The sequence below is a fragment of the Pan paniscus genome, chromosome 15 (genome assembly GCF_029289425.2).
Source record: "Pan paniscus chromosome 15, NHGRI_mPanPan1-v2.0_pri, whole genome shotgun sequence".
Lineage (NCBI taxonomy): Eukaryota > Metazoa > Chordata > Mammalia > Primates > Hominidae > Pan > Pan paniscus.
Genome location: NC_073264.2, coordinates 70,471,812 through 70,482,972, shown reverse-complemented (window position 1 = coordinate 70,482,972; position 11,161 = coordinate 70,471,812). Strand labels below are relative to the sequence as shown.

The 11,161-nt window shown below is 52.7% G+C and overlaps 1 protein-coding gene across 4 annotated transcripts in view; it reads right to left on the bottom strand.

Moving 5' to 3' along the window:
- Positions 1-4,060: 4,060 nt before the first annotated feature.
- The window catches only part of GALNT16 (polypeptide N-acetylgalactosaminyltransferase 16), a 97,286-nt gene continuing 90,185 nt past the window's right edge, over positions 4,061-11,161 (bottom strand). For 2 of the 4 annotated variants that reach the window (XM_034937718.3, XM_063596267.1), the window contains 2 exons: positions 8,911-9,050; positions 6,614-7,749 (listed from right to left, as the gene is read on the bottom strand). In XM_034937718.3, coding sequence (XP_034793609.1) covers positions 8,913-9,050 — 138 coding nt within the window. In that variant the 3' untranslated portion in view covers positions 6,614-7,749; positions 8,911-8,912. Of the gene's footprint in view, positions 4,349-6,613; positions 7,750-8,910; positions 9,051-11,161 lie in introns of those variants that run through there. The other 2 variants (XM_063596265.1, XM_063596266.1) reach the window with 2 other exon arrangements.

Here is an 11,161-nt window from a genome sequence, read left to right as displayed (position 1 = left end):
TGGGGAAGAAACTCATAAATCATGCAAAGCGAGGCTGGCATGTGGCAGCTGGTTCAGTGGCAACCCTCAGCCCAGCCCAGTGCCCACTCTCCCTCCACCTCAGAGTGATCCATCACTGCCCAGAGCTCTGTGGCAGGCAGCTTGCTTAGCAGAGGCAAGGCCCACAGCACCCAGCTCTCTGAGCCTTCTGCACCACGTGGTGACACGTGGCCCCGTCAGGGGACCAGAACCCATCTCGGTCACCAAAACAGTGGCTCTCAAACCTGAGCATGCATCAGAATCCCCAAGAGGCTTGTTAAACTCAGAGGGCTGGCCCCACCCCCAGAGTTTCTGATTCAGTAGGTCTGAGTGGGGCCCAAGGGTTTGCATTTCTTCATTTCTTTTCTTTTCTTTTTTCTTTCCTTTTTTTTCTTCTATTCTTCTCTCCTCTCCTCTCTTCTCTTTTCTTCTCCTTCTTCTTCTTCTTTTTTTTTAGACAGTCTCACTCTGTCTCCCAGGCTCAGCTCACTGCAACCTCCACCTCTTGGGTTCAAGGGATTCTCCTGCCTCGGCCTCCCAGATAGCTGGGACTACAGGCACTTGGCATCATGCCCAGCTAATTTTTGTATTTTTAGTAGAGACGTGGTTTCACCATGTTGGTCAGGCTGGTCTCAAACTCCTGGCCTCAAGTGATCCACCCGTCTCAGTCTCCTAATCGGCCTCTTCTTTTTTTTTTTTCTTTTTGAGATAGGGTCTCGCTCTGTTGCCCAGGCTGGAAGTGCTGCAGTGCTGCAATCATAACTCACTGCAGCCTCAATCTCCTGGGATCAAGTGATCCTCCCGCCTCAGCCTTCTGAGTAGCTGGGACTACAGGCATGCACCACCACACCTGGCTAATTTTTAAATTTATAGTATAGATGAGGTCTCACTATTTTGCCCAGGCTGGTTTCAAACTCCTGAGCTCAAGTGGTCCTTCTACATTGGCCTCCCAAAGTGCTGGGATTCTAGGCAGGAATCACTGTGCCTGCCTTGCATTTCTTTTTTTTTCTTTATTTTATTTTATTTTATTATATTTTTGAGACCGAGTCTCACTCTGTCGCCAGGCTGGAGTGCAATGGCACAATCTCGGCTCACTGCAACCTCTGCCTCCTGGGTTCAAGTGATTCTCCTGCCTCAGCCTCCCGAGTAGCTGGGACTACAGGCATGTGCCACCCGCCTGGATAATTTTTTGTATTTTTAGTAGAGATGGGGTTTCACCACGTTAGCCAGGATGGTCTCGATCTCCTGACCTTGTGATTGCCCACTGTGGCCTCCCAAAGTGCTGGAATTACAGGTGTGAGCCACCGCGTCTGGCCCAGAGTTTACATTTCTAATAAGTTCCCAGCTGAAGGGGCTGGTCTGTGGGACCATTGACACATGCTCCTGTGGGAGTGAGTTAAACCTAGCTGTTTATCCTTGGGCAAATTTCTTCTCTCAACTGAGCCTCCCCTCCTCCTCCATAAAGTGAGTGTATGAGAACCTACCTCATTGGAGTGCATATGGTAGCCTTACTAAGATTCTGGGTACCCAGAAAGTGCTCAATCTGTGTCAGTCCTCAGTATCACCAACACATTGTTGTTGAGACAACTAATGAATAGGGAGGGTGGAGTTGTGGCAATATCGAACTTGTAAGAAGTGAGAGGAAAAATGGACAAATGTATATTGCGTGCTTTCTATATGCAGTGTACTAATTCCTAAATGCCAAAATGCTTTATCATTAAAAGACAAAGCAAAACAAAAACAAACCCAGTTAGAATGCTTTATCTTTAATTAATTCATTCAGCAAACAAACATTTGCTGTAAGTCTGAGAAGCAGGTTCTGTGCTGTAGCAGTGGGAGGTATGAAGCTGGAGCAGGCATGGTTCCTGTCAGCAAGGAGCTACAATCTAACAGAAAAAAGAGGACAAGACTAGAGAAGACAGGAACACACCATTGCGTATGGAGGAAGGTGATGACAGGCTGGGAAGGAACACTCAGCACCCTGAAGAAGCAAGCTGGAGAGGTACTTTTCAGACAGGTGGGGGATCAGGAAGGGTTTCCTTGCAGAAGCAGCATTTGTCTGGGAAAATGGGTAGCATTTAACTCATGGAGTTAACAAAGTATGGGGCAGAAGAAACAGCAAAAGCACAAACAAGAGAAAGCAGAAAGCAACTTCGCACTACACGACTCAGGTCACTTTGGCTGATTGTAGGGTGAGGAAGAGAGAGTGGGAGCTGAGGTTGGCCTGGCTGTCTGCCGTCAGGCATTGGATAGTTGTGACCATTGGTGGTTCATGGGGCTCCTCTGAGAGCATTCCACCGTCTTTGTGGGGCAGGTGTTCAGTATACCACTGTGGGCTTGATGATGGGTGTGATGATGACGCACAGGTGTGAGAGCTTGCATGTTCTAGGAGGGGGAACCCCCCGGAGCTCTAAGCACTGCCAAAGCCAGCTCACTTTCCCAGCATCCTTCAGAAGGAGAAGTCAGTCCCAAGCCCCCACCTGATGGCTGCAGAACCAAGGCCACACCACACACCCAAGAGAAAGCTCCCAGTGCCACTCTGCTGCTCCACCTGCTGCCCCCACAACTTACTGTGACCTGATTTAACCTTAGCATCCCCCCACACTCCCACCCCCAGGGAGGCCAAGGATCTGGAAGGCAGAGTCATCCTGGGCGAGGGGCAGCCCCTGCCCTTGTGAGCAGAGAAACCTGGAGCTCTGCAGCTGCCTGACAGGGTTGTGGGAACTGCAGTCCACCCACGGGGAGAGGAGCAAGCCTCCTGCCATGCTGAGAGCCATCTCTGACTCAAACTGTGGGGAGGGGCCCAGACAGAGACCCCATCGAGGTGGACCTAGAGCAACTGTCTCCAGAGACTCTTACCTCCTGGTTCTCCTGCCAGAGAGTCCCCCAGACTCTCCTGCCATCCCTAGTTTCCCATCCAACTGAGGGTCTCCCAGCTGGGGACTCTCCACCACTGCTGAGCTCAGACCTCCGGGTCCAAGATGTGGTCCCTACATTCTTCTGGCTCCTGGGGAAGTACAGTAAGGAGTACAAGGGTAGCCTTCTTTCCCCTTGGCTTCTCCCTCTTGTAGTGAGTCCAGTGCTGAGTGTCAGGGTACTCAATCCAGGGCCCAGCTCATTCTGATTCTCTCCTGCACAGCTTCCCCTCTCTGGGCCTCCAGCTCTCCTTCCTGGTGCATGGGACTTAAATGTGCAAACGCATCACTTGGGCCACTCAATACAAACACAGGAATTCTGAGCCTCCCAGTCTGGGTCAGACCCAGGAGCATACAGGTCAACAATCCCTCCAGGGATACTGAGCAGGTTATCTGGACCACATCTTAAGAGACACATATTTGAAAGACAAATTGTTGAAAGACCGGCTTTGTTTTCAGATGGCTCGAGGGGATCAGAAGCAACCTGAGAGCCAGGCAAAAACAAGTCTTTCCTGGAACGCCTCCACCATGAGTATCCCTTCTCTCCAGAGAAGGATCACTAATTCCTGTACCAACTAGACCCACCTTCCCGAAGGAAGAATACCAAGAATACCGAGCCCTGGAGGAATGGTCCCTAGCTCAAGAAGCACAGGCTGTGTCTGTTGGGGTTGAAATGGCTCCCACAGCTTCCTTCTAGAATTCTCCTGTTGTAACAGGCTGGTCTACATCACCACAATGCTGCCTGCAGGGTAAAAAGCCCAGGCCACCCAGCAAGGTGCCAGCTGAATTGCCATCTCTGCTAGTGTGGCCAGTGGACTTTACCAGACCTTATCCAGTCCAACCTTTATCCAGCCTGAGGCAGGCATTGCCTGGAATGTCATTTCAAGCTGTCCTGGAAGCATCATCTTCTGGAGAGAGAGCACCAACTCACTGACGCTCTGGGTAAGAGCTCCCTCTCCTCGCTCCCGTAGCTCCTGCCTTCCCCTGTAGCTTTTATCATGTGGTATCACAGTTGCTGCTGATTGGTCCATCTCCTCTGCTAGAATATTTGTTCTCGAGGGCAGGGACCGTTTCTGTCTTGTTTACATTTGTGTCATCACCCCTAGCAAAGTGTTTGGCATGTAGCAGACACTCAGAAAATGTTTATTAATAATAGTAATGACATATTGATTAAGCATTTGGAAAGGGCCAGATGCTTTGCGATCAGGCTTCACAAAAAAATCCTTTATGGCTATGAGTACCCCATTTAACAGGTAAAGAAATCAAGGCTGAGAGATGAAATAACTTATTCAAGAGCTCAGCCAGGCGCGGTGGCTCACGCCTGTAATCCCAGCACTTTGGGAGGCCGAGGCAGGTGGATCACGAGGTCAGGAGATGGAGACCATCCTGGATAACACGGTGAAACCCCGTCTCTACTAAAAATACAAAAAAAATTAGCTGGGCGTGGTGGTGGGCGCCTGTAGTCCCAGCTACTCGGGAGGCTGAGGCAGGAGAATGGCGTGAACCCAGGAGGCAGAGCTTGCAGTAAGTGGAGATCATGCCACTGCTCTCCAGCCTGGGTGACAGAGCAATACTCTGTCTCAAAAAAAAAAAAAAAAAAGAGCTCACAGCTGGCAAATGGCAGAGTAGTGAGGAATCCAGCTGAATGGGTATTTTTTAAAGTTGATTTGAATTTTTATTTATAGAGATAGGGTCTTGCTATGTTGCCCAGGCTGGTCTTGAACTCCTGGGTTCAAAGGACCCTCCCAATTCAGCCTCCTGAATATTTGGGATTACAGGTGTGAGCCACTGCGCCTGGCTTGAATGGGTCTTAAAGACCCAAGAGTCCACACCCCTAGTACACTCTTCTCCATGCTTCACAGGGCTGAATTAATCAGGAGAAAGTGTCCTCAGATGGCTCTGGAGCCTCAGTCCAGGTCGGCTACTCAGACAGCCCAGCTGCCAGCCCAGGAGAGTAGGCCCTCCCCTGATCCATCTCCAGGTCTTTCCTAAGTGCCTGGCAGTGAAGACCTCTTCCCATTAGAGAAGCTGGCTGGGTTGCCCCCTCCTTCTGGAGGAGCACTGACTCAGACCATCACAGGGACACACAAATACCAAACACACTGAGAACATTGTTGGCAATGAAATTACAGACGTTATAAATGCCAGCCTTTCCCTTCCAGGTTTCCTTTCCTGTTCCCTGGTGGGAGAAGGACCACACCCCATGCAGTGCTGGGAGACATCCCCCGCAGGCCTTGGGGTGCTGGAACCCTGGGACGACAGTCATATTGTCCAGGTTATTTCTCCCAACTGCAGATGGAGACAGCCTTCCTGAGGGGCCAGGGGGAACAGCCCGTGTAAAAACTGAAGCCAATTCACAGAGGCCCAGGGATCCTCAGGAACTGCTCCCTGCTGTACAAATGGGAGTCTGGCCCCGGTGCAGAAGTCCCTTCTGCTGCCCTGCCTGTAGGCTCTCGGGGGACTCTCCTGCCAGTGACGCAACTGTTAATACCCAGCCTGGGGCTTTTGCTGATTCCTCCAGGGCCTGGCTAAAGGCTGACAGCCTTAGCTCCTACGGAAAAAACTGGGTGGCACAGAAAATGGGCTTTGGGAGAGGTAGGTTTGGAGGAGAGCAAGCAAGAGGAGAGAGCCTGACTCAGGAGAAGCAAGCACCAAAGCCCTCCAAGGCTGAGGGTGAAAATAGATGGAGAGTGGAAATGGGGCTCAGCGCGCCAGGAGGGAGCCCTGAGTAGGCGGTGGGTGGTGGGCTGTGCTCCCTGAGAGGACGGAGGGGTGGATGGGGGAATGGAGACTGCAGCCAGGGTCTTTTACAGTGACTTGCTCCTAAGCCCAGACCAAGCTGGACATTGTAGCCAAGGTGTATTCTCTGCAGCCAGCTAGGGCTTTGCTCCAGGCTCCTCAGGCGAGGGGTCAGAAGTTCTGGGTAACTCATCAGCAGCCCCACGGCAAAGTGGGGCTGAGGGCAGAAATGGCTGCGTCCAGGAGAGGCTAGTGGTGTGCTGGCCTGCCAACTGCAGTTCATATGTATGTTGAAGCAGCGTTTATTTTTACCTGGGTAGGTTCAGCTTTTGATCACAGACATGGTGGGGGTTTTCCATTGGTTTCCATGGGAACATTAGGCAGAGCATCTGCTACCCAATCAAGCAAAGCTGGTCTGGTAAGACTCTTTTCAGAATTATTTTGCTGTTTTTACCCAGGAAGTATGTCCTGCCTGAATTTGTACCACTGCCTTCTTGTGTGGTAGAGCAGGGGAGGGCAGCTCCAAGGGGACAGGGCTGGCTCTCAGGGAAGGAGAGAGGGCTGGCTAAAGGCAAACATGGCGGCAGGGCAATACCTATTTGGAGAAGCAATTTGCTTTCCATTTCTAAGCCCCAAGTAGAATCCCATAATGAGGCCACAGGAGCCTGGGCTCCACCTGACCTGTGCTGATTCCTGGTTTTGGTCCAAGGCCTGTCCTTGCAGTAGGGCCACCTGTTGGCCCCCACCAGAGCAGTCAGGAGTTCCTGGGGCACCACAGGGCATGGAGGCCAACGAGCAAGCTACCAGGTGCAGGAGAGGGCTAGACTTGAGCATGTTCAGTTTCACTTTTACAGAAAGGAGGCCCTGACTTTCCCCACGAGGCGGGGGAGGGTGTGCTGAAGGGCTAGGCCTGGAGGCAGAAAGGAAGGCGCTGGTGCATGTGGACATGTAAGAAGTGGTTTTATTCCAGGTGTGTGTTTCATAAAGACGAGGTCCTCAAGGACAGCTAGTGGCACATGCTTTGGTCAAGAAGAGGAAAAGCAAAAACAGAATAGAGCTGAGTTGCCACAAAGGACCGGCTGATAAGTGCAGAGCCTGATCTGACCACAGCAAAGGAGAGAGGGACCCTCTTGAAGGCCCTCTGGTCAGCAGTCCTCTTACATTCAACAGGCGCAGCCCCTGCTCCCCAGCCCCAAAGGTCCATGCCCGAGTGTGGCCCAGGCCTTCTAGTCCATCCTCTGGGGAGAGGCCTTTGCCCTGGGCCCAGTTCTGTCCTAAGCTGTGGCAGGAGGCTTCCCAGATGAACAGGGGATCTGAGGCTGCACCTGGCTGTGGAAGAAACATCACGACAGAGGACAGGCAAAGCATGGCCCTGGGGGTGAAGGGCCCTGCGCTGGCAAGTCCAGAGGGGTGCGCTTGGGCACGGGAGTGCTGCCGAGAGGACGCTGGTGAGAGTCAGGAGGCGAAACTGCTGGAGAGCCCTCCAGAGCAGGTGCTGCGGACCACAGACACTTGGCTGCTGACCCCAAGGGCCGTGTGGAGGGAGCAGGCGATGGCAGTTTGAGCACGCCAGGGAGGAAGATTAGGGGGTGGCAGCTTGGGCAGACAGTGGCTTCAATCCAGAGCAGAGGTTCAGGCCCTTTGGGGATCAGGGACCTCTTTTAGAAGCCATGGACTTTTTCCCCAGGAAAATGCATGTATGCACACACATGCAGTATTTTAGGGACAATTTCAAGAGATTCCTAGACCCTCTAGAATCCATGAACTCTATGGGTATGTGGATCCTTGGCCTATGAAAGACAGGGGGCTCCTGTGGTAGGTAATCTGCCCCAGGCTGGTCTGCTTTGTAGGGGAGACCCCCAGGGTCCTGGTACCAACAGTCATTTGCCCAAGAGCCAGTGGGGTGAGGAAGCAGGGTGTGGGGATAGCAGGAGCAGTTCCAAGACAAGGCCGTGGGGTAGATGTGTGGATGTGTTCTCAGCGGCTGTGAAAAGGAACTGGGAGTTCTCTTCACAAACAGGAGCCACAGCCAGCCTCCCAGCACAGTGCAATAGCTGACCCTTCAAGAAAATCCCTCCTGTAGTAGGGAGGGGAATAAGGGTGAGGTTGAGCCCTAACGACTTAGGGGCTCCTGTAGCGGGGAGGGGAATAAGGGTGAGGTTGAACCCTAATGACTTAGGGGCTGTTCTTGGTCCAGAAAGGAAGTTCCCTTCTTTCCAACCACCCATGATGCTGTATTGACAGAGGCAAAAACCTTTGAGAAAGCAGGAGTCAAAAATGACAAACGAGGCTGGGACTACTCAGGGATGTGTGTGGCTACCCGTCCTTTCAGTGGGTCCTGGCGGCAGGGACAGGGCACTAGCTGTTCATTAATGCCCGAGAGAGAGGTCTCAGCCTGACACATGGCCAAATAGAAGTGGAGTCTGTTTAATAAACTATGCCCGAATCTTCCCCTAAAGATCCCTCTGCAGCCTCTTGCTAAGAATGTGGGCACCCACAGGCACAGGACCGGAAGAGGCAGTGTCGGGCTCAGACCCTGGGGCTGGTAAAGTGTGGAAGGGACTGTGTCCTGGGTAAGAGAGCTTGTTCTTTTGGTGCTTTGCTGCTCTTCTATCCATGTTCATTTGCAAATTACCCATCCTTTGCTGCCAAGACACCATCCGTCCCCACCCAACCCAGTGCCACCCTGGGCTTGGCATCTCTGACAGGTCACCGGGCTTCTCACCTCCTTCCTGTTCTTTAGCTACCCCTGCAGGCTGCCCCTCTCCCCTTCCCTCTTCCCAGCCTTCAGCCTCTCCATCCATGCTGCCCAATTTCCCCTGGCCCTGCCTGCCTGCACAGCTGGGCCTCATGACCCAAAAGACCCCTGTGTGGGCTTCTGTCCTTGCTTTCTCCAGGCAACAAGGGAGAGACCACACACTATTGTCCCAGCCCCAAGAAGCGCCAAGGGAGAGGACAAAGGGCCAGGGGCACCTACTCAGTCTCTACCCAGCAACAGTCCAGCACCCTGACCATCTCCTCTCCCGGGGCAAGGCCAGGACAGCACTGAGGGCATCGGGGCGTGCCCGCCTGCGCCCTCCTGGAACAAGCTTTGGAGAACGTGTGTCATGGTGGGTATTTGCTGATGGTCCTGGCAGAAATGTGAGGAGATGGGAACAGCCCGCTTTGCACTCCCCCACCCTAACCCCCTTCCGGTCCCAAAGTCTCATGCAAAAGGTACAGGAGGCCCCAGGGCTACCGTCATGTGTGTGGCAACAGCTGCCACTGCTGGGCCTGGGCGTCAGCCTGACACTTGCTGGTCACCAGCTGGGCAGGCTTCGTCTCCAGGCAGAGGCCACTGACTGAATGCTGGATGAAAGATCCTTTTCTCCTCCATTTCTAGGAGGAACGGAGATGGGTTAAAAGAGGAAGGAGAAAACAATGATTTAAAAAAATAATGTTGTACTTTCATTCCACATGTATGTACACAGCCCTTGTATATAACTAGGACACATCCCCCTCCTCCTTTTTTTTTAGGCATGATCTTGTTCTTACAGTGGTGCTACCACAGCTCACTGCAGCCTTGAACTCCTGAGTTCAAGCAATCCTCTTGCCTCAGCCTCTGAGTAGCTAGGACTACACCTGCATGCCACCACGCCCAGCTAATTTTTAAATTTTTTGCAGAGACTGGGTCTTGCTATGTTGCCCAGGCTGGTCTAGCTAGAACGTCTCACCTCAAGTGATCCACCTGTCTTGGCCTTCCAAAGCACTGGGATTACAGGCATGAGCTACCATGCCCAGTCATGCCCCTCATTTAAATCAGGCTGTGTGTTCCTATGTAAGAGGCTGCCCCCATCCTGCCTCTAACACCAGCTTTAAGCCCTGCCCTTCCCAGCAGGGCTCTTGCTTTTCTGTAGTTTGCAGAAGTTCCTGTCCAGATCAGAGGAGGAGGCAAAGCAGAAGTCCCCTGTGTTTATTTACAATTTAGCTTGGTTGCCACGTGCAAATCTGCATTTCTAGCTTCTATGTAGTTATTGGACCCAGTTTCTTACACGGCATCAGTTGCTGGGGCTGAGGATTTGCCCTCTGCCTTAGATGGGGCTCTCGTTCTCCAGGTCACCATAGTTCCTGCCTGGTCCCGACTTTTCTCCTATTGGGGTTTTCCCACCAGCTCCCTGTAGGCACTTGAGCTTGTCAGTTCTGGCCTAGGTAAATCTTTTATTTCTGTAAACAAGATTTATTCTTCCTAAGCTTCTGACCTGTGAGGCCAGTAATCTACACCCCCTAGTGGGAAGCTGCCTTCTTTGTAGGGATGAAGTGTGGGGCCAGCAGGGTGGTGGGAGACTGGAGGTCTCGCATCACAGAGTCATGCAGGGGCTCCTGGTCAGTGCCTTCACCTCCTGGTGCCTCCCCGACCCCGGGTTTGACAAGGGGGAGAAGAGTTGCTCCTGTAGAACATTACGGAAGTGCCTGGGTGGAGGATGGAGTGTTGCTTGGAACATTTATGAGAAGGGATGAGAGGCAGAGACCCAGGTTTCAAGGCTCAGGGAAGAATAATAGTAAGATAGGTCTAGTTTGGGTTTCTCTCCTATTTGCCTCCCATTGCAACCACCTCCCCTCTTCCATCTTCTCTCATTCACCGTGTCTTCGATTAGAGGCAGGAGTGCTCGTGACCATGTGGAGGAAGCCCAGAGGGCTCTGAGGGCAGTTGGTGAACAGGGAGCAGCTGGGGGGAGAGAGATGAGCCCACCCAGCTGCAGGGATAGGGCTAGGGCTGCGGGGGGATGTGCACACAGGGTGGAAGGCAGGGGCGGAGCCTGGGCTCCCAGTGGGAATGCAAGGATGTGATGGGTAGGGCTGAGACCCAGCCTCTCTGGGCCCACATGGCCCCCGCAGAGAGCCTAAAGGTCAAGGGCCTTTGGATCCCCCCTCCTGTTTCTTCATGCTCTTCTAGTCCTTGACATTTACCTCATGTAGGCCAAACCTCCAGCAATGCCCAGCTGGAGAGAGTATGGCCATCCTCACCCCAGGGAGTCGTGGTGCTTGGAGCTACCTCAGCATCTAGCCTTCTGTAATATAGTGTCTTACTCCCTTCTTTCTCTTCCACTAAAGTGTAAATTCCCTGGGGGTCAAGGACCATGTCCTTTCATCCTTGTGGCCAACATGATCTGTACATTCTCTGGCACAAGGTAGGCACCCAGTGACATTTTGTTTGTTTGAGACTGAGTCTCGCTCTGTCACCCAGGCAGGAGTGCAGTGACACGATCTCGGCTCACTGCTACCTCTGCCTCCCAGGTTCAAGCGATTCTCCTGTCTCAGCCTCCTGAGTAGCTGGGATTACAGACACGCGCCACCACGCCCGGCTAATTTTTGTGTTTTTAGTAGAGACGGGGTTTCACCATTTTGGTCAGGCTGGTCTCGAACTCCTGACCTCATGATCCACCCATCTCAGCCTCCCAAAGTGCTGGGATTACAGGCATGAGCCACTGCACCCGGCCATCATTTTGTTT